General features: G+C 39.8%; 1 protein-coding gene across 5 annotated transcripts in view; it reads left to right on the plus strand.

Moving 5' to 3' along the window:
- The window catches only part of dph6 (diphthamine biosynthesis 6), a 280,799-nt gene that overhangs the window by 229,516 nt on the left and 27,030 nt on the right, over positions 1-24,253 (plus strand). For 4 of the 5 annotated variants that reach the window (XM_072266984.1, XM_072267000.1, XM_072266992.1 and 1 more), the window contains one exon: positions 425-815. The exons of the other annotated variant lie outside the window; for it this stretch is intronic. In XM_072266984.1, the coding sequence (XP_072123085.1) occupies positions 425-815 (391 nt within the window). The remainder of the gene's footprint in view (positions 1-424; positions 816-24,253) is intronic. 5 annotated transcript variants of the gene reach the window in all.

Raw genomic sequence — 24,253 nt, forward strand, 5'->3', positions numbered from 1 at the left:
GATTGCGAAGAGAATTCTTCTGAAGAGCATTCAGCTGCCTCGTGGAAAGGATATTGTTTTTATCTTCCTTTTACACTGGAACAGGTTTCTTTACAAATTACAACTATATATCCCTTCCACTTTCACCTGTCAGGCAGGCTGCTTGTTTCAATATTTGCACACAGGTCTCTTTGCTCTCTGGAAATGATTTGGGTAAGTGTTATTCTGGTGAAAGCTGTTGACAAACTTAGGCCATGCACTGCTTGGTCAGTCTACCTCAGTGAGAAAGTGGTACCCACATGCAACACGGTCAGTAGCAATCAAAGAGTTAACTTTTAAATCTTATTCACTGATTGCAGACACCTTGCAAGGAATAATCAGAGTAATAGGCCAGATGTGAGGAGTTATGTGACGTATTCATTTTGCTCATTTCCCTTGGTTACAGGACGAAGCTTATCAGATGGCAGAACCTGTACCTGGGATACTGGTGGTAGCCGCCATCCCACATCTGCCTAAAGCTGCTGCAGTGGAGTGGCACATCATTGCCCTGACCAGCAGTGCCAGTGAGAGGAAATCCTTCATCCTAAATAAGAAGCTGGAAAGTTATGAAATTGATTGTAAAATGGTGATGTCAAGTTCGATGTGTCGTGCAGCAGTCTCATTGACTCTAAGTCTTCTGCTGCCTTCAGTGACTTCATTGAATTTGCAAGTTGCACTGCAAGAACTAGCTGTTGCCTTCCAGCAAGCAATAGATACACTCCCTCAGGATGTGCTTCCTCTCTGCTTCAAAATTTTCTACTGTGAAGATGCCATAAATCCCAGCTTAGTGCACAGAGGTAAGGTTATTCCTTTACTATAAATGACTGTTTAGTTGAAAACACATAACTCCAATAACAGGAGGTTAAACCACTGACTAGGAGATATAAATTTAAATCCTGGAGTTGTCTGACATTTTGAGATGAGCATTTTGAAAGCACTGAATGCCATCAATACTCACAACCTATCTCCTCAAGCTGTGCTTTCCTTTGAATTTGGTCTCTTGTGTTTTCTCTCCTCTTCTTCCACTCTCAATCACCTCAAAGTCATGTGTAGGTGGCCATGCTTTCAGAGATCTACAGACCATGTTCTGGAATTCCCTACCTAATGTTTTCTGCCTATATAGAATCTTTTCATTCTTTAAGAGGTCCTTTCAAGCTTCCAAAATCATCTTCTTGTCCAAATCTCTGTGAAGAGAGATAGGACCTTTTTCTATTGTGCTCTAGAAAAATATGTCCTTATTCAGGTATACCTTCTAATTCACCTAATTTCACTTCTGTGATAACATTTATTTTATTGTTCAATTTTGATGACAAATTGAATATTATTGAAAGGTTAACTGATGTGTTAATAATTGTCTTTATGCAAAGTTCTATGATTATTGAATCATGAGATTGATTTATTTAAATACGCAACTCTATTCAATGGTTTCGTCACGTGACCTTTTACATCTCTTCTTCTCAAGTTATTAAGTGTCAGTACTTCATTTGGTTGGGTGGATCAAGATTTGACTGGCTTGACAGGACTGGGTCAAACAGAAAACTGGAAAAATCAACATCCAATCGGAGGGCTGAGCAGGAGCTTTGCAGGCCCCAGTAGTCTAAGCTCCTGTTCCTTGGAGCAACTTCACCAATCCCTGAGCAACAAGCCAGATCTTTTAATGTGAAATTATGTTCAGTGCTTAAGTTGAGTAAGTGTCTTTTTATATCTAGGTATTGGATAGGACCAACCAAATATATGCATTCTTAAATATACACACAGTTTAAAATAAGCAGCAGTTATGAGCACACAGAACAGTACAGCACGATACAGCCCCATCAGCCCAAACTGTGCTTATCTTTTAATCTACTTCAAGATCATTCTAACTCTTCCCTCCCATATAGCACTCTATTTTTCTTTCATCCACGTGGTTAAATCCTCTGCAGAATTTCATCAGCACTTTAAGATTAAGAGAAATTCAGTGTAAAGGGCTTCATTGACAATAAAGTACCCTCAAAGAGTCCTCACTGATGCAATGTAGGAAAATCTGTGAGATAAGCAATCTGCTTTTATTGTTGTTGGTTCAGTGATAAATGTTATCCATAGTTAAGATCAAATAGGATTTTTGTGATCTTTTATGATCCTCCTGAGAGGGAAGAGAGAGCTTTGGTTTAAAGCCTCAAACAAAAGAGAGCATCACCAGCAATGCTGCACTCTTTTAGAGGTATGTGGGAATGTCAGTCTCGATTTCCTGGTTAACTCCCAGGAGCCAGTCCATTCCACTGTATTGTGCTACTATATAGCAGCCACTTGAGCTTTACAGACATGTGATAATGGCACCTGGCAATCCATCACGACCCAGCATTTGTAATCCAGACCTCCTGCTCCTTTCCTATTCAATTAGAAGCAGTGGTGCATATGAATACATGCAAATTCTTTTGCTTTCTAAATCCCAAACAGATTCATCTACATTTATGCTTAGTTTTGTCTTTGCCAGGAGCTCAAAAACTTTGACTGATTTAGTACTTATTAATGTACTAAATTTTTGAAAGCCAATTTGTAAGTGCAGGAAAAATAGAAAAAAGCATATTGTTTAAATAGTGAGAGTTTGGAGAGCTCAGTGATGCAGAAGGGTCTGGATATTCTGGTGCAAAAGAAATCATATGCAGAGGTAGCAAATAAACAGGAAATCTACCAGAGTCTTTTTGTTATTATTACTGCAAAGAATATTTAGTGGGAGGTTATGCTTCCGCTAATGAGGACACTGATGAAGCCACATCAGGATTTTGGGTGTAGTTGTAGTTTCCTCCATAGGGAGCATTTCAGAGAAAGTTTGCTAGATTGATACCTAGAATGGCTATGTTGCCTTATGAGGAAAGGTTAGAAGGACTGGTTGTTTATCCTTCAGAGCAAGGATTCTCACCCTGACTTCCTCTGACCCCTCGGTTAATGGTAGGGCATAAGAAAGGTTGGGAGCCCCTGCTCTCAAGTTTAGAAGAGTTAGAGACTTGATTGAAACAAGTGTAATCCTGAGGGGCTTTGATTAGTTGGAAGTGAAGCCAACATTTCCTTTTACGTGTGAATCGAGAACCAGGAGTCAATGTTTGAAAGTAAGATGGGGAGAGGAGCTGAGTTTCTTTATTCCTACTGGGTCATGAGATCATGGAACACTCTTCCTTCAAAGGGCAGGGAAAGCAGTCTTTAAATATTTTTAAGGTGAAGCTATTTACCTTCATAATAAGCAAAAGATAAAGAGTTACCTCAAGTTGAGGAGAATGCAGAACTGAGATCACAAGCTGATCAGCCATGATATTGCTGAAGTGCAGAGCAGGCTGAAAAGCTCTAAGTAGCCTGATAGTGCATATGTCAGTATATACATACTGTATGTGTGTATTTTGTTGTATTTGTCTTAATGATGGGAAAATCTGGACATAATCCAGGACTAATTATGTAATGTTGTGGATGTTAGATGTTATCAACATTTCTTCAATATACCGTAAGGTTAACAGCAGCTGGAACTAGTTGTCAGTGAGCACATTCAAAGCCAAGGTTATGAGACCTCAGGAAGAAATTAAAGGAGAGGAAGGCTGTGTTTGCATTCTATGAGGATAAAAACAAAAGTGGCAAAGGACCTTGTAAGCCTAGACCGACCCTTGCGTCTTTGGCCAGCTCCACAGAAGCCCTGTGTTAGGATCAATTTTAAAATTAAGGGGACAACAATCTATTTTAAGTTGTAGCTGTTCCATCATGCAGTTGTACTGCTATTTGTAGCTATTCAAGTTTTATAAAAGTAGTAAAGTGGCTCACACAACAAAAGACCCACTGTTTCTCTTTTTTTTTCTTTATTCATTTCTTAAGATGCAAATATTGTTAGCAAGGTTGGTACTTATTACTCAAACCTAAATTCCTTGAACAGGACGTAATGAATTGCTGCTCTTCTGGTGAGAGTACTCCAACGGTGTTATCAAGAAGTTAGAGCCAGTGTCAATGAAGGACCTCAAGTATTTTTCAGTGAGGTTGGTGTGTGACCTGCAGGAGCGTGGTTTCTTGTGCCTGCTGCCCATGGTGGGTACTGGGTTGGGAGATGCTGGAGTAGCCAAGTTGATTACCAGCCATGTGTTTTGTAGTTGGCACACATTGCAGGTACTGGGCACTGGCGATGGGGAAATGAATGTTTATGGTGATTGATGGGCTGCCAATCTAGCAGGCTATTTTGTCCATTAGAGTGTTGAGTTTTGTGAGTGTTTTTGGATTTGCAGTACGTTGAGAGCATTCCATCACGGTGATGACTTTTGCCTTGTAGATAGTTAAAGGCTCTGGGGTGTCTGGAGTTGAGTCAGTCACCACTGAACACCTAATCTTTAATGAGTTCTTACAGCTGTAAAATTTTGCCTGGTTGTTCCAGGTGATATTGTGGTTTATGGTACTTGCAGGATATTGCTGGTAGGGAGGTCAATGATGGCCAATACCTTGGAATGTCACGGAGAGCCCAATGGAGTCTGTTATATGATAGGTCATTGCCTTGCACTTGAGTGAAGTGGCTTTTACTTGCCATTTATCAGCCCATGCCTTAATGCTGCCTTGCACTTCCTTCAGCCAAGCTGGATTGGTGTATTTGGTGAAGATTTCTAAGTATACATGAGCACTATGCAGTATTCAACAATCAACATCACTGCTGGTCTTATCTTGGAAGGAAGATCATTGATGAAGAAGCCAAAGATGACTGGGCCTAGGACACAGCACTGAAGAACTCCCGCAATAACATCCCAGGACAGGGATTAGATAGTAACAACCATCTTCCTTTGTAATTCTGACACATAGTGTTTTTTATGGCTTGATGCCCATTCATTTCCCCAATTAGGCAGGGTGCCTTGATACCATACTTTGCCAAATGCTGACTTGATATCAAGGGTAGGAGCTCTCACTTCATCTCTGGATTCAGTTCTTCAGTCTATGATCGGAGCAAGCCGATTGCTTCTGGTGAAACACAACTGTACATCAGTTAGTAACTTATTAAGGAATAAACTGATAACATCTTCCATCCTCATGTTGAAGACTTAGAGTAGGCATTCATTTACTTGGTTACATTTGTACTGCCGATTGGAAAGAAGGCACATTTGTCAATATTCTACAGTAGATGCTAGTGGTTTAATTGTACTGAAGCAACTTGGCTGGAGAATCAGCTTGACCCAGGGCAAAAGTTTTCAGTACCATAGTTGGGATATTATGTCATAGCATGACTCTCAGTTGTTTCTTGACATTATATGGAGGGAATCAAATTGATTGAAGACTGGATTTTGGTATGGTAGGGATTTCACAAAGAATCGGGGATAAATTTCTGGCTGAACATGACTGCAAATCCTTCAGCCTTATCTCTAGTGCACATGCTGGGCCAGGTTGGATGCTCCTCCATTTGCAGTTTTATTGTTCAGCATCATTCACAATTAGATGTGGTAGGACTGCGGAACTTTGTTCCCATTTATTGGTGGTGGACAGTCTGAGATCTGTCTGCTGCACATTTTTTGTTTGTCTTTTGTGCATGCATGCAGAACTGCATTGAAGCTTCAGCAGGTTCACTTTACTTTTAAGGAGTTTCTGGTGGTGCTCCTGGAATGCCCTTCTGCACTCTTGAAACCAGGGTTGATCCCCTGCCATGACAGGAATAGTTGGGTGAGGATTACATTGGGCCATGAGGCAGTAGAATGTGTTGGTCTATGTTGCTGCCACTGATAATAATCCACAGAGCCTTCTGGGTCTCCTATTTAGAGCTGCCAAATTGGATCCAACACTATTAAATGGTCCTTCCTGCTCTCCTTGTTCTGTTAATAATTATATAGTATGCTCATATGTTCACACTTACTTAAGTTTGATTCTTGATATTTGCACTATTTATTGATTGCTCATGGTTGATTACACTATTGTCTTGTAAATTATTGGTTGCTATTATGTTGTCCATACGGTATTGTCCTGTATTTTATCCTTACCATCGAACCGCAATCAGTTCTGCGATGTTTCACATATTGGCAATAAAGTGATTCTGATTCTGATCTAATTGACCCTGAAGCAGCGTGAACAGTCAGCTCAATTCCACTCACTTTGTTCACAGTGTCATGAAACATGTTCAATAGATTGCTGAAGTGTAACTCAGTGTCAGTTTATTGACATGATCTCATTTGTTCTGGAACTTTAATTTGCTTTGGGTTATTTTACTGTATCAAATGTGTGATACTAGGGAAACTGTATAATTCCCGATTTTATGAGGCTTTGTAATATGGGGAGGATGGAAAAAGCATTTGAAAAGCAAGAAACTTCAGTAGCTGGAAATCTGAAATTAAAAACAGAAAAATGCTAGAAGCACTCAGCAGTTCAGGCAGCATCTGTGGAGAAAGAAGTAGAATTAATGAATTTTGATCAATGAATTTGCATCTGAAGATAGAGGATTAGTGCATATCCTAGCAAAGAATAGTTTGGTTGCTAGATGTATTGTGATGCTTTGTACATTCACATATTTACATTCAGTAGAAATAAATACTGCATTCTTAAAAACTTGAATTCTTATTGTCAAACAAGAGAAAATCTGCAGATGCTGGAAATCCGAGAAATACACACAAAATGCTGGAGGAACTCAGCAGGCCAGGTAGCATCTATGGAAAAAAAACACAGTCAACGTTTTGGGCCGAAATCCTTCAGCAGGAATTCTTATTGTTATTTTTATTTGTCAACCAAGAACGTAACAGTGAAAGAACCTGAAGGTTACATATCTTCCTCCGAATAATTTCATGTTTACCTGTGGCAAAATCACTTGAAAATATTGTGCATACTTCAATGATGACTAATGTTGCTATTTTGATAAAATTCTGATTAAATCAGCCATTTTGAAAAGAGCTGCAGAAACTGGCAATCTAATCAATGCAAGTCGTTCAGTCTGTGCAAATATACAACGCTGGACAAAACGTGACAGAACTAGGGATCTAAAATGACATTTTTTTCATTAGGATTGTCGGATTCATTCACAAGGACATGGACTTTAGGTGCCCAATTCCTCTGGATGAAACATACCTTCTTGCTAGGTGTAATTTAAAATATCAGCTGTACTAAAGCATTCATACTTTTTTTTAAGTAAATCTTCTTCCCAATACTGTAATTATGGTCTGTGGGCAGGTGAAACAATCTGCAGAAATGCATTGTCAGTAATATGCAAAAGCTAGCAGTTAATAAAACCGTCTCAAGGAAGCTGTATATTCAGAGCAAGTCAATGTGAACACTTACATTCGGAGAGGGTCATACACCACGGAACAACTCATCCATGCTGACCAAGATGTATCTGCCTCAACCACTTCCTTTGGCAGCTTGTTCCATATATGTACCATTCTCTGTGTGAAGAAGTTACCTCTCATGTTCCTTTTAAATCTTTCCTCTCTCACCTTAAATCTATGCTTTTTAGTTCCTGGGAAAAAACCTGTGCATTCACCCTACCTATGTCCTTCAGGATTGTATACACTTCTATAAGGTCACCATTCAGTATCCTATGCTCAAAGGAATAAAGCTTTAGCCTACCTAACCCTTCTCTATACTTCATACCCCAAGCCCTGACAATGTTCTCATAAATCTTCTTTGTAGTCTTTCCAGCTTAATCAACCCTGTAACACATAACCAAAACTATACATTATGTTCCAGATGCAGCCTCACCAACAACTTTTACAACTGCAGTGTAGCATCCCAACTTCAATACTGAGTGCCTTGATCTTAGTGTACCAAAGTTTGGTCCAGTGTACCAAGCACCTTTTTCATCACCCTTTCTGCCTGAGATGCTGGTTTCAGGGAACTATATTCCTGGACTCTTAGGTCCCTCTGTTCTACGACCCTCTCCAGCGCCCTACCATTCGCTGTGAAAGGCCTACCCTGGTTTGACTTCCCAAAATGCAACACCCCATACTTACCTGGATTGAATGCCATTTGCCATTCCTTGGCCTTCCCGCTTACCTAATTGATCAAGGTTCCCTTGTAATTTTTGATAAATTTTTTCACTGCTTATATAACTTTGTCTTACTTTCTGAAAAGTAATCTCATCCTCTCGCCCAAATTTTCAGATAGAAGTAGACAATTCTTGAAGGATGTAGCAGCCATAACATGCAGGTATTTAAGAAATCAGTGACAACAAAACCATTATATGTAACCATTATTTTCTACTTTCATTGCTACTTTCCAATTTTTTGACTTAAAAATAGTGTGAGAGTGAAAAGCTTTATTAAACAATTAGACTCAATTCTTCTTTATTTCACTCTGTTCACAATTAAGTCTGTTTGTAGAACCTTCCCACAGAAACAGATAGTTTATATATTTTTCTTCAATAATCTGTATGACATTTTCATTGTGTGCTTGTGCCATGGTGAATTATATAATTCATCAGCCTGGGGTGTCATCTTTCAGAGTTAAACGGCCATTTGATACCATGTTCCAATTTTTTTAGGAATATTTTGTGAGACCGTCCAATTGCTTTTTAGTTCAAAATCTTGCACATTCAGAAGTAAACTCCATTCCTAGCTAGAATCAAATACCAATTTAAAAATTTCTCATATAAAATTTAAATTCACTTAAGCTTTTAATCATGGTTTTATCTTATCGGTTACTACAAGTAGCTTCATTATTGGATTATCGCAAGAGTTTGTTTTGTCAATCATTGCAGGATTAACATGAGTTTGGAGATCTATAGAGCTATAACCAAATGTTTATGTCTGTGTTGTTACCATATAGTTTGTTCGAATTCAAGTTTGTCAGGATTCTTTAATTATTATAAGTTCAAAACATTTTCTCATTAGGTATATCTAGAATCTCCCGAGTTCCTAAATATTTTTATTGAAATGCTGATCTCTTTCCGATTGTGCAGCCAGAATTGACTGTTACTGGGATAAATTGGGTTTTTCTGGTAGTCATTGAAGGAATGTGATGTAAGGGCTGTTTCAGGGTGCTTATCAGCTGATTGACCGTAAAGAGTTATCCTTTTGAACATACGAAGAGCAGCAAGGGTGTGTCTTTTAAAATGCTTTAGAACTAAAGTTGTTTACACTACTGAAAATAGATGCTGGTGTCAGCAAAAGGAAGATGAATTCATGATGGGTGGTGTTTGGAGATTGAACTGGAAGTGGTTAGGCAGTTTTTAATTCGGGTCATTGTGATTCTTTGAGAGAGAAACAGTGAATGTGAATGACAAATACAGTCCATGTTCCAATCGTTCACTGGTGACCATCCTGCACTTTTCCTACTCTACACTGATAAATTCCTCTTGCCCTCACCTGTCACCCCACCAGCCTCAGCAACATCCGCCATCTCCAACGGGATCCCAACACCAAGCACATCTTTCTGTCCCCCCCACTTCCTGCTTTCTGCAGGGATCGTTCCCTGCACAACTCCCTTGTCCATTTGTCCCTCCCCACTGATCTCCCTCCTGGCACTTATCCTTACAAGCAGAACAAGTGCTACATCTCCTCCCTCCCTACCATTCAGTGCCACAAACAGTCCTTCCAGGTGAGGCGACACTTCACCTGTGAGTCTTTTGGGGTCATTTGCTGTGTCTGGTGCTCCCGGTGTGGCCTCCTGTATATCAGTGAGACCCAATGTACATTGGGAGACTGCTTCACTGAGCACCTATGCTCCATCTGCCAGAAAAAGTGGGATCTCCCAGTGGCCATCCATTTCAATTGCACCTCCCATTCCCATTCCAATACGTCTATGGCCTCCTGCACTGTTGTAATGAGGCCAACCTCAGGTTGGTGGAACAACACTTTATATTCTGTGTGGGTAGCCTCCAAGCTGATGGCATGAACGTTGATTTCTTGAACTTCCTGTAATGCCCCCCCTTCACCATTCCCCATCCCCTTTTCCCTTTCTTACCTCAGCTCCTTGCCCACTCATCACCTCTTTCTGATGCTCCTCCCCCATTTTTCTTTCTTCCATGGTCTTCTGTCCTCTTTTAGCAGACTCCCCCTTCTCCTGCCCTGTATCTCTTTCACCAATCAACTTCCCAGCTCTTTACTTCATCCCTCCCCCTCACAGTTTCACCTTGTGTTTGTCTCTCCTCTCCCCCCACCTTTTAACTCTACTCTTCAACTTTTTTTCTCCAGCCCTGAAGGCTCTCGGCCTGAAACGTCAGTTGTACTCTTTTCCATAGATGCTGCCTAGCCTGCTGAGTTACTCCAGCATTTTGTGTGTGTTGCTTGAATGCGAACGATAACCGAGATTGGGTTACACTATTTTTGTGTGCTGCTGACTGTTGCCCCCAACACTTTAATCTGATGATGCAGTATTACCTTGCCACTAAATTGTGCTTACAGCTGAACAGGAGCACTGCAGAGGAAATCTGCTTTAGAAGATTCACTCCAAATTTGTGCTTATTTGCTGCCTTTCATTTTGTACTCCAATGACACAGTGTGAACACTGACTGTGAATTATCCCACTCTTCTAATTGCATATGCACGATTATGCGTCATCACACTTTAAGTTACTTTTGCAACAGAAAAGCCTGCCCAATGGCTGTTACCAAGATAGAACCACTAACTTTAGAGCTAATTTTCAAATTCATATTCAGCATATGCCACATTATCTCAGTATTGCTTTTGAAGTCTGGTGCATCTCAATGTGAAATCTGTTGCTATCAACCACATGGAATAATAAAAAGGAAAAAGAAGCAGCTCTACAGCTAGTGAAGTATTTTTTGAATTGTAGTCCCTGTTGTCATGTTGGATGATTGCATTGGACTTGCCAACCACTCGAAACAACTGATAGTTTGGTCTCCTGCTGTGATTGAGTTTTTGTTTGTTGAGTTGTGAACTTGTAAGCTGTTTCTTCATAACAAGAGTATGAGGCTATCAATCAGTGTGAGGAAGACATAACTCACAATGATACACAGAGGAATTGAATGAGAGAAACTTGATGGGCTGGGGTTGCTCTCTTATTTCACATATACATCATAGAAATAAGAATGTGCCTGTAGATATGGCAAGAAAATAAAATTCATTGGTCATGGGCAGCTTCAGCAAGCTGACAAGGAGGAGAAGATGGCGCGACGGCAGTGCGCGCGGCCTCTCTGGTGAATGATATCTGTAATCTGTCAAGTAGGGGACCATGCACAATTCTGATTTGATGGAGACAGACGTGAGAGTATGGAGGAACATCTGGAAAACTTCTGAAATGCTGCTTCACTACCGCTGCTACTGTGTGGTAACCGGAATCTCCGGAGCAGAAGGCCCCAAATCCTCAGCTTTGCTTGTTTCAGCAGCCGGGGCTAGGTCGAAGGCACTCGGCAGAGGATGGTGCTCAGGAGGCTGTATCGGAGGGGCTGGTCGAAGGCTCGAAGTTTTCGGACGGGCAGACTCAGTGTCGGCTGTGGTCGGCTGCTTCCAAGGCATCGGCAAGTTGACGGTGCCTGGAGGTTTATGGGAGGGAGTTTCTCCTTTTTGCCGCCTGCTATCGGGGACTCGGGAGTCGATCAACTCGGGGACTTTGAGACTACTTTTTTTACCATGCCCATGGTTTGTTCTTCATCAGATTATGGTATTGCATTGCACTGCTGTAACTATATGTTATAATTATTTAGTTCTGTCAGTGTTAGTCTTTGGTTTGTCCTGTTTTCTGTGTTATCACTCTGAAGAAACATTGTAACATTTCTTAATGCATGTATGCATTTCTAAATGACAATAAAAGAGGGCTGAGTGTTCTCATAATCTAAAAAAAAGTTGGAATACAGTTAATGCCTTCAGCTCAAGTTCACTGCTGATCAGCTCTACAATCAAACTATTAGTAATGCTGTGTATGGTGGGTGTTGCACATCAGTCCCACTTCCCCAGTGTTGTACAAAGGTCAGTACTTAAGACATGGCAATTTGTAATAGATTACGTCTTATTGTAAGGTTCACTGTGGAATGGAAATCATTTTTGATCAATATCTTGCAATAGATTTAAAGTGAATGTAGTGCATCTGTCCCCGCTGCTGCAAGCATTGGGTGCAGTTCTTTACCATGGAGAGACTTATTCTGTGTGAATGTATGAAACTCTGCCATGTGTATAGTATCATTTAAACTAAGCAAATTTATGCCATTTTCATTGCAAATTTACTTTATGCTCTCCTGCTAAGTTTGAAACACCTTTGCAAATTGTTTTCTTTGCAACTTTGTTTTTCTTCTTTTGGTGGTCCAAACATTTGTAGGCTAGTAGCCTGAATTTGATAGAAGGAGACCTCTAAATATTCACAGAAGTTAATCTTGTTGTTTTATTACCCACACCATGGTGGATAAAATCAGAAACTCCTTAGTCCAATGAACTGCAGATGGAAGCTACACTCCCTCAGTCACTCCACCATTCACTACAGTTGTTTTCCTTCTTCAGATTCCTACAATGGAGAATCTGTGCCGAACTTTCAGGACCAAATTTGATAAAAGATCAATATTTTCTCTAACAGTCTTTGTTTCATGTACTGTGTCCCTGGTGCTTTGCCGAATACTAATTTTATTGCCTAAGGCAACATGGTACAAAGTGACTAATGCATGTATAAAAGCAAACATTCAGCAGTATCTCATTACTATAATTTCTCGGTATTAGGGGTGCACTGATATGTGCCATAAATTAATATGTTTCATATTGCAAAGATTTACATTGCCTGCTGTGGATTAGTCATGCATTATGCTACATTCTTTAGCCTTGGGAATTGTTTCAAACTATAGTAAAAACAATCTAGTTGTACACTAAGTAATAAGGGGAAAATGGAAAGCAGCTGTCAAAAAATGCAGCATCAGAAACAAGTCAAGCATTTGGGTGGCCCTGATGGCGCAGCTTGGTCATACATTGATGGTCCACACCACAGAGTGGTAAGAAACAAATTACTATGCTTCCTTTTGTGGTTTGTTCTTTATCTCAGTTGGGCATTTTTGTGATCAATGTCAAGATGTGCTTTCTCAAGGGATATGAGGCCCATAAGGAACATTCACCATTGTCTGCTGCCCCTTTTGAGTCATCATGTTGCAATAGAAAAGTTGCTCATCTCCTATCCAGCAGATGAGCTTTAGGGTTGAGGAAAAAGAAATATTTTAAAATTAAAAAGCAAAAATTCAAATTAAACCTTCATTTTCTGTGCTCAAAAGGAAATAACTTATTGAAACAAATAGTCTGTGCTTAGTTGAAGCTTATTTGTATTTTGTGCAGGTTTAATATAAATCATCTTGCACTGAAAGTACTCACTTTTGAACTGTCAAGGATCTCACAGTAGTTGTTAAAATACGTGTCCAATTAATTAGTCCTGGTGATGTTTTTTGAGAGAGGAATATTGTTCTGGGAACCAGGAAAACATTCTGAATACAGTGGATTCTGGTTAATTTGGCCATCGTTAATTGGGGCAGCCGCTTATTTGGGACAACTTTTAAAGAGCAAAAACTAATCGAGAATATAGCTGGGATTCCCTTCATTTATTTTGGACACCATGCTGGGACAGGAGACTGTTTCTAACTAGTGTCAGTCACATGCACTTGCATGGTCATTAAAAACCATACCGTGCTTTAAGTAAACAGTTTTTAAATAGCGTCAGTTACATCTGTTTGTGTTCAATAAGCAGCAATTTTTGTCCCTTATGGTTGATAAAGAATAAGCAGTAAGGCAATTTAATCGCTGTTTTCCTCACTGCGGCTTCAAGCATTCAGGCTTGCTGATACCAGAAAAAGCGAAGAGTGAAAATGCAACGATTTCACTACTTCAACAAGTTTGGAACTATGAAGAATTTGAAAATATCAACAATCATCTTGAATATTACAATGAAAATGAAGATTTGGGGGATACACTCATCGAAAGCATTGTATGAAGATAGTCCATTATCTACACTATGTGTCTGCATTGATTTTTTTTTCATTTATAGTCAATCAAAAGAACACAGCAGGTACACTGAATGAATTCCTCCATCAATAACTATTTGGAACTAATACACAGTTTTATAGTGCTGTTGTAGTATTGGTAGTGTTCTAATTTGTTCCGAATTTCATTTAAATACATAATTTGTAAGTCAGTTCAATGGTACTTCGTCTTTTTTTAATATCTTTTTTACTATTTCCAAAGTTTTCATGAAACTTTGGCTAACTGGAGCAGTCACTTAATTGGGCCAAACTATACAGGTCCCAATGTGTCCCAATTAATCTGAGTCCACTGTATTGCCACAGGAGCTTCAGCAGTAAAATAGGAAGATGTATTCATCTTAATACAATAACCCTGATATCATAACTCTGCTGATTTATTACTGCTTTTACACTATAATGCAGTGAAATGTCAAGTTGGATTATGTGGTCAAATTTAGAGTGGGATTTGAACTTGCAAGTTTATGAATTGGAAAGATGTTCATGAAAGAGTGCTATCAGTTGAGTGAAGCTAAAATCTTCTTTCACTGAGAAGTCGATTACATTTCCAAACGTCTTTGCATATTTTTTAGGTTCTGAGAAATTACAGGCATCTAAATTGCTCTGTCTACTTTCTAAATTGGAGGTAATTTAAATTTCTGTGACTCATTGGATTTACAGAGTTTTGGAAGATATGCACATTTTGAAATAATAGCCTGCAGGTAAATGGTAGAGATTGTGGAAACTAGAGATTATAGCAATTATTCAGCCCCTGTTTCAGACCTTAAGATTTACTCTTCTTTCTTTCTAACATTCAGTATTCCATAAGCCTCCAAAGTTAAAAATTGTCCTGGGAAATTTATAATAAGTAAGATGCACTAAGAAATTTGACTCTTAATGATCTTCAGCATTCTTACAAGTTTTGCTGCTGATTTGGAAACACCCGAAACAATTTACACCACTATTTTTGTAAGTTTTATGAATCAGAGATGCAGCCTGACCACTGATGTGGTGTCTGGAGGATATGCATGGTTCAATTTAATGTTCTTCATTCTTGTTCACCATTCAGCATTTCTACTCAGATTCATTTGTGACTTAATTTATCCGAGACCAATGTTTAACATGAGTCTGTTCAAATACATGTGTTGCATTTCCTATCTGTATAGTACAATTAATGAAAAGTTCCAATATTTAATGTTTTGATGCCTTCATCTTAATCCTAGTTGTTTTCCCCATCAGTGTAAAGTTTTGCTGATCTTTTATCAGACTGGCCATGAAAGACAATCAAGTTACATTTAAAGTGATTGAAGATGACATTTTTAACTCTTTTTCAGCAAAAAAAAATGATGAAGTGCAGTACAGATGTCATTTAAGAGAGTTGATGTTTTAAAGATACTGATCCAGACTCTGCCAGACTGTCAACAATTCTAACAACTTCAATACAGCAAGACATTATTAATGTGCAAATTGATTGATGGCTTGTGGTAGAGTTATCCTCTGAATTACTGACTACTTGCACGATTTCACCTTTGGCTTCGTCTAAACCAATTTGTCTAAATATCCTACTGTTGTTTTTGTGAAGTTGTGCACTTGCATGCTCATTTCCCATTAACCTTCACACAGAAAGTTAATTCTGGTTATTAATAGTATTAATACATCATTGATAATGACTACCAATTAACCTCTTGTCCTGAATGTGTAAAAGTAAAACTGTAGCACCTCCATGCTTCAGGTAGTAAATTGCTGAAGATTTTGAGAATGTAGATTTTTCCTAAAACCTTTACCTTCCTTTGTTATTTTGTACTTCTGTCTTTATCTGATGTTTTCTTTGCCGCAGTTCATTTTCTACGTTGTTCAATTTTGAATCATCTATTCTAATTTGCCTTCCTCCTCAGCCATGCACCACTTCACTTCCCATTCCTTATTCTCTTTAATTAAGGGTTTTACATTTTTTGAAGAACCTGTGTCTCGATCAGCATGTGTGTAAAGGACCAAACTCTATTGAGACGAAGAGTACCGGATTCAATCTACTAATCTATCAAAGCAACCACATTTCAGCACAGATTCCACCCTGTAATCAAATGTTCATTCAAGAGAAGCTGTGTGAAGGACATTGATGTAGTCGTGGGACATTTATTGGGATTGTGTCTGCTTATATGGCTGATTGATTCAAAGGTTTTTGTAGCTATGTACGAGAAAACAACCTCAGGAAATCATTTATTCAAGCACTTTGAATGAATATATCAAATCAATATATTTATTTTAGTTTAGAAAAAAGTGGCACCCTCTTAATTTTATTGAGAAATTTTGTGCAAAAGTAAAAGTATATCCATAAAAAAGCATATGATGTAAATTAGTAACTGTGATACCCAACTAAAAAAAAACAACTAAACTAAATTAAACTAACAAGAACTCAACTAAAACAACAAGAACTGCCCTGAAATCAACCGATAGTGGTAGGACTGCCTTGAGCATCAGTCAATAAAGTAGTTTGTAGAGGAGTACATACCCAGTGGATTCAACAACAAAAGATTCTGTAAGTACTCAACAATTCTGTCTGCATCTGTGGAGACAGAAAGGTTTCAGGAAAGTGATTTGCCATAAGACTAAGCAAATCTTAATAATTAGATTATGAGGACACTCAGTCCTCGTTTATTGTCATTTAGAAATGCATACATTAAGAAATGATACAATGTTCCTCCAGAGTGATATCACAAAAAAAAGACAAACCAAAGACTAACACTGACAAGACCACATAATTATAACATATAGTTACAGCAGTGCAAAGCAATACCATAATTTGATAAAGAGCAGGCCATGGGAACGGTAAAAAAAAAGTCTCAAAGTTCCGGTCGACTCCCAATAGTCCCCGATAGCAGGCAGCAGAGGGGAGAAACTCTCTCTGCCATAAACCCCCAGGCACCGACAACTGTCAATGCATTGGAAGCAACCGACCACAGCTGACTCTGACTCCGTCCGAAAACTTCGAGCCTCCAACCAGCCTTTCGACACCGAGCACCAAGCACCATCTCTGCCGAGCGCTTCGACCCCGCCCCAGCCACCGAGCAACAAGCAAAGCCGAGGGTTCGGGGCCTTCTCCGGAGATTCTGGATCACACAGTAACAGCGGCAGCGAAAAAGGCATTTCAGAAGTTTCTCCAGATGTTTTTCCGTTCTCTCACGTCTGTCTCCATCAAATCAGGATTGTGCACGGCACCCTACTTGACAGATTACAGATATCATTCACAGGAGTGGCCGCGCAAGCTGCGTCGCGCCGCTGTCTTTTCCTCCTCCTCCTCCTCCTCCTCCTTAAATTAGTGATTTAAATTAAACATAGAAACATAGAAAACCTGCAGCACAATACAGGCCCTTCGGCCCACAATGCTCTGGGAAAAAGCCTCTGACTGTCCACACGATCAATGCCTCTTTAAATCACGTTTCACTAACAAAAAAAAGACTGTTGTTAATGTCATTCCTGCTTAATATCTACACAGTATTTAAGATTATGATTACATTAAACCTGTTCCCTCTCTGCAGATGTTTCTTGACCTACTGAGTACTCCAGCCATTTCTTATTTTTTTATTTCAGATGTCCAGCTTTTCCAGTCCTCTGCCTTTTCTGAAAGATTAATCGGCTTACTGGTCCAAATGTTATAGCTGCTGTAACACCATAATTATTTCACCCTCTAATAAACCATGAAACTGACAAGAACTTTGGGATTTTCAGATGCACATAATTTAACTTCAAACTTCAAAAATTGGTGGTAGTAATTTGTTTCCCTTTTGTAGCTATCTCTTTTAAATATCAGATGTAGCTGTGTAGATGATGATGAGATGTCATTGAAACACCATAAAACTGGTTGCACTAAATCTAAATGAGCGTCATTTTTAAACTCTTATTTATCTAAAATAACTCATTTTTTGCATTTGAATTCCAATTCTCTCAGATAAATATTTCAAAATATCAATGTTAGTAAAATGCATTTTTGGTGAAATTGTCTGTGGTCTTCCACCTTAAATTTATGTGCATGTTCCAGATATTACTTTGTCCTCTGTAAAATATTTAAAGTATTAACTATAACAAAGTTCAAGGTAAAATTTATTATCAGGGTATGTGCATTTACCACATACAACCCTGAGATTCTTTTTCTGTGGGCATACTTAAAAAATCTATAAGTAAACAGGATCTTTAAACTGTAAGCAAACTGTGTAAATGCAGATAATAAATAAATAGCAATAATTAATGAGCATGAAATAACAAAATAGAAGAGTCCTTAAATGAGTGTAGCTATTCTCTTTTGTTCAAAAGTCTGATAGTGAGGGGTAGTAACTTCTTGAACCTGGTCATACAAGTCCTAAGGCAGCTGTGTGTTCGTCCATAGTCAACGTCGGGGACCAAGACTAGTGCGTGATTTGGATTTAAGTGAGGGAGAGTTGCGCAGCGTCAGCCTCACTCTCTCTTCCCAATTCCCATCTGGATCCAGTGGCAAGACAGAGTCGAGACGGCTGGAGCTGGGACTAGGTGCAGTGGATGATCAGGACATCTTCTGTGTCTTGTCCTGCTCTACACGTTCCACAGCACTTGCAGAGACTGCCTTCTTGACCGTTGGACCTTCCATTGGTCTCATCCGCTCAATCCGCAGGAGTCTGTCTTCACATGCTGGGATAGACAACTCCCTATCTCACCGAGGGTTTGAGACCCGTCGGCTACCCTCACCTGGTTTAGCCAGCTTGTCGAAGCCATTGCCCGGGGTGTGGCCGCTGTCGCATGCAAACAGCTACAGGGAGCCACAGGTAAGAGCTGAGTGCCAGGTGGGGACCAAAGGTGGACTAACCGCCTTGAAAGGGACGCAACATGTTCCCCCACCAGAGATGCTACCCCTCCCTGACACCCCATACACTCCAAAGCACCTGTACCATCTGCCTGATGGCAGCAGCGATAAAAGAGCATGGCCTCGGTGGTGAGGATCTTTTATGATGGATGCTGCTTTTCTATGACAGTGGTTCAAGTAGATGTGCTCTGTTATTGGAAGGGTTTTACTCGTAATATACTGGGCTGAATCCACTACCTTTTGTAGGATTTTCTGCTCAAAGGCATTTGTATTCCCAAACCAGGCGCTAATGCAGCCAGTCAGCACACTTTCCACCATACCTCTATAGAAGTTTGCCAAGGTTTTTGATGACATGCCAAATCTCTGCAGACTCCTGAGGAAGTAAAGGTGCTGTTGTGCTCTCTTTGCAATTATATTTATATGATGGGTCCAGGACAGGTGCTCTGAGATAGTGACATCCAGGATGTTAAAGTTACTGACCCTCTCCACCTCTAATCCTCTGATGATTAGTTGCTCATGGGCCCCTAGTTTTCCTCTCCTGAAGTCTCCTATCAGTTCCTTAGACTTGTTGACATTGAGTGACAGGTTGTAATTACACCTCTCAGCCAAATTTTTAATCTCCCTCCAGTATGCTGATTCATCACCACCTTTGATACAGCCCACAACAGTGGTATCATCAGCAAAGTTGTGTATGGTGTTGGAGCTATACTTAGCCACACAGTCATAGGAGCATACTATTTATAGCCTGTAGAGCAGGGGACTGAGTACACATCTAGCAGTGTTCCTGTGCCAATGGAGATTGTGGTGGAGATGTTTTTGCCAATCCAAACTGTCTGGTATCTACAAGTGAGGCAATCCAGGATTCAGTTACAGAAGTGGGTATTGAAGGCCAGGTCTTGGAGTTTACTGATTAGTTCTGAGGAGATGATGATGTTAAATGGTGAACTGTAATTAGAAAAAGAGCATCCTGACTTTTGCATCTTTGCTGTGCAAATGTTCCACAGTTGTGTGAAGAGCCAATGAGATAGCATCCACTGTAGACCTGTTGCTTTGATAGGCGAATTGGAGCAGATCCAAGTTGCCACTCAGACAGGAGCTGATATGCTTCAATACCAGCCTCTCAAAACACTTCATCACTGCATATGTTCATTGCCTATAAAAAGTATTCACAAACCGCCCCCCCCCCGGGAATTTTTTTTGTTTAATTGTTTTACAGCATTGAATCACGGTGGATTTAATTTGACTTTTTTGACACTGATCAACAGAAAAAGAGTCTCCCATGTCAAAATGAATGCAGATCTCTACAGAATGATCTAAATTAATTACAAGTATAAAACACAAAATAATTGATTGCATAAGTATTCACCCCCCCTCAAGTCAGTACTTAGTAGATCACCTTTGGCAGCAGTTACAGCCTTGAGTCTGTGTGGATATGTCTATCAGCTTTGCACATCTTGAACACTGCAATTTTTCCCAATTCTTCTTTACAAAACTGCTCAAGCTCTGTCAGATTGCATAGGGATCGTGAGTGAACAGCCCTTTTCAAGTCCCGCCACAAACTCTCAATTGGATCAAGATCTGATCTCTGACTTAGCTACTCAAGGACATTAACTTTGTTGTTTTTAAGCCATTCCTGTGTGGCTTTGGCTTTATGCTTGTTGTCATTCCCTCAAGTCGCAGTTCTCTTGCAGACTGCATCAGGTTTTCCTCCAGAATTTCACTTTATTTTGCTGCTTTCATTTTACCGTCCAGCTTCACAGGCCTTCCAGGGCCTGCTGCAGTGAAGTATCTCCACAGCATGATACAACTACCACCATGCTTCACGGTAAGGATTGTGCGTTTTTGATGATGTGCATAGCATTTAGTCTGATGGCCAAGAAGTTCGATTTTGGTTTCATCAGACCAGAGAACCTTCTTCCAGCTGACTTCAGAGTCTCCACATGTCTTCTGTGAAACTCTAGCTGTGATTTCATATGAGTTTTTTTTCAACAGTGGCTTTCTCTTTGCCACTGTCCCATACAGCTGCAAGAGATGAAGCATGCAGGCAACAGTTAGAAACCATAGAAACCATAAAAAAGCTACAGCACAGAAACAGGCCTTTTGGCCCTCCTTGGCTGTGCCGAACCATCTTCTGCCTAGTCCCACTGACCTATAGTTGTATGCACATTCTCTCTCATCTCAGCCACTGAAGCTTATAACTGCTCCGGAGTTGTCCTAGGTCTCTTGGTGACTTCCTTCACTAATCTCCTTCTTGCATGGTCACTCAGTTTTTGAGGACGGCCTGCTCTAGGCAGATTTACAGCTGTGCCATACTCCTTCCATTTCTTCATGATTGACTAACTGTACTCCAAGGAATGTCTGTGACTTGGAAATGTTCTTGTATCCATCTCCTGACCTGTGCTTTTCAATAGCCTTTTTGTGGAGTTGCTTAGACTGTTCTTTTGTCTTCCTGGTGTAGTTTTTGCCAGGATTTTGACTCACCAGCAGTTGCACCTTCCAGATACAGGTTTATTTTTAGTACAATTAATTGAAACACTGACTGCACACCGGTCTGCAAAAACAGATCTCCATTTAACTAATTATGTGACTTCTAAAACCAGTTGACTACACCAGTGACGATTTGTGTCACACTAAAGGGGGGGGGGGGGTGGACGATATTTAAGCAATCAATTATTTTGTGTTTTACATTTGTAATTAATTTAGATCACATTGTAGACATCTGTTTTCACTTTGACACAAGAGTCTGTTTCTGTTGATCAGTGACAAAAAAGCCAAATTAAATCCACCGTAATTCAATTTTGTAAAATAATAAAACATGAAAATTTACAAAGGGAGTGAGTACTTTTTATAGGCACTGTAAGTGCCACTGGGCACTAGTCACTTAAGACAGGTGATCACGCTCTTCTTGAGCACCAGTGCGATTGAAGCCTGCTTGAAACTGGTGGGTGCCACACACTGCTGGAGCGAGAAGTTGAAGATATCTATGGATACGCCAGCCATTTGGTCAGCAAAAGTCTTCATTGCTCAGCCAGGTACTCCATTGAGATCGGTTGCTTTCCCTGGGTTCACTCTCTTGAAAGCAGACCGCAAGTCATCTTCAGATACTGAGGCCAAATGATCATAGGGAGACATTGTGGTGCGTGATGGTTCCTCCCTGTTCTGGTGATCAAAGAGAGCTTAGGAGGCATTGAGCTCATCTGGAAGCGAAGCTCTGCTGTCGCCTATGTCACTGTGCATTCTTTTTTCTGATTTATTATATGGAAGAATGCTTTAGTATTATTGACTGTTCATGGAACCTGATGTTACTGTGGCTCTGGCCAAATCAATTGCACTTGCCTAATCACCAACATGAGAAAACTTCTCATCTTTTTTTTTTCCAGTCCTGATGAAGGGTCTTGACGCGAAATGACTGTTTATTCATTTCCATAGATGCTATCTGACCTGAGTTCCTCCAGCATTTTGTGTGGTTTGCATTTACCCAATGCCAGACAGCAAGTGCTACAATGTATAGTTACTAGCTCTCTCAGTCTGGCTTGACGACAATCAGCAGCCAACAACCAAATGAGAGCTTTTGCTTTTTGACTTAGTGTAACCATATTGTTCTACAAAATAGATGAGCTGTTTGTATACAGCACATAAACATTAATTAATGACAGAATCAGTGATAATATTTATAAGTTCCTCCATTTATACTTGTATTGCTATTTAATTTCCAGATGGTATTGCTAGAATCATCTTTCACCAACCCGCTGGAGTTTCTAGAAGACGTAACTGATGGAATAATAAGGATGAACCAATGGATGTGCTGTGTTTTAATTTTCACAGGGCCTTAGATAAAAATAAGAGATTAATGTGCAGAATGAAAGAAAATTAGACTAGGATTACATCATTATTGTGTATTGAAAACTGGTTGACGGATAGGAGCCAGAGAGTAGGAATAAATGGGATTTTCTTGGGGAGGGGGGTGCGGAGAGCAGGCAGTGACACACTGTTTACAATGTACATCATTCACTGGTTAAGGGTGTCATACGTAATATCTTTTAAGTTTGCTGATGGCTCTCAACTGGGTGAAATTGTGAGGTCCGAGGACACACAGCACATTGAACGTTGAGTGAGTGAGTAAATTCACACATGGCAGATGGGGTATAAAATGGATAAATCTGAAGTTATCCTCTGGGAAGGAAATTAGTAAAATGGATTATTATCTAACTGTTATAAACTGGGAAATGCTGATGAAGGAAAGGAAACGAGTGTCCTTGTACACCGATCCTTGAAAGCAAATACTGCATCCAGCTACAGTTAAGAGGATGAGTAGTATGTTGGCCTTCATCGTAAGGCCATCTTTCAGTGAGACCACACCTGGGTTATTATGTAAAGTTTTAGTCTCCTTACTAGAGATAAGATATTACTTGCCACAGTGGGATTCCAGGATTGTCATATAATGAGGCAATATGACTGCATTGATTAGAGTTCAAAAGAATGACAAAGGATTCTAATGAACTGTTCAAAATTCTGATTTAGTAATACAGGCCAGATATGGGGAAGATGAGACCTCCCTGATTACAGGTCTCAAATGAGGGATCACAATCTCAAGGAATGAGATTGAGACAGGGTTCTTTGAATAGCATGGATTAAACTGAGATGAGAAGAAATTTCTTCATTCAAAGGAGGACAAATCCCTGGAATTCTCTGCCTTAACATGTGCTGCTGAATACATTTAATAGATTTAAAAGGGGGATTTCCAGACACAAAAGGCATCCAGAAGTAGGAAAGAGTTTGAATCTAGTTTTGAGATAGACAACCTCCCATGATCAAATTGCCAATCAGCAGCCAGCAACCAAATGACTAAGCTTCTCACTCTACAGTTCTAGAAAGCTGGTGCAACGGAGAATAATTTTAGGATCATGTACATTTCTCCTAATATTCCATCACAATTTTTCAACAGCTGTGTTATAACTGCAAAGTAGTCATTTTCAAGCATGCTATTTCAATGATGATAGGAATTGCTGGAAACACTCACCAATTCAAGCAACATCTAAGGAAAGAGAAATGGTAGCTATTTCAGCAATAAACAGTCAGTAGGAGGAACTCAACAGGTCAAGCAGCATCTGCAGAGCCAAAGGAATTCTCAACCTTTTAGGTTGAAACCTTCTTTCAGGACCTGCAATGTCAGTAATTCCTTTCCACCCACAGATGCTGCTTGACACACTGATTTCCTCCAGAAGCTTCTTTGTTGTTTCAGATTCCAAACCTTCCTTAGTCCATCCATGTTCCAAGCATTCCCTAATAATGCTCTCTTCCTGTAGTATATTGACATCTGCATTGGTGCTGCTTCATGCATCCATGTTGAGCCTGTCAATTTCATCAACTTTGCCTCCAACTTGTAATCTGTCCTTAAATTCACTTGGTCCATTTCTGACACATCTCCCCCATCTCAATCATTTGCCTCCATCTGTGGAGATAAACTGTCTACTACGGACATCTTATGTAAACCTATCGATTCCCATCGCTATGTTAACTTTACCTGTTCCCACCCTGTCTCCTGTAAAAATACTGTTTCC

This window comes from Mobula birostris, chromosome 1 (genome assembly GCF_030028105.1).
Source record: "Mobula birostris isolate sMobBir1 chromosome 1, sMobBir1.hap1, whole genome shotgun sequence".
Classification (NCBI taxonomy): domain Eukaryota; kingdom Metazoa; phylum Chordata; class Chondrichthyes; order Myliobatiformes; family Myliobatidae; genus Mobula; species Mobula birostris.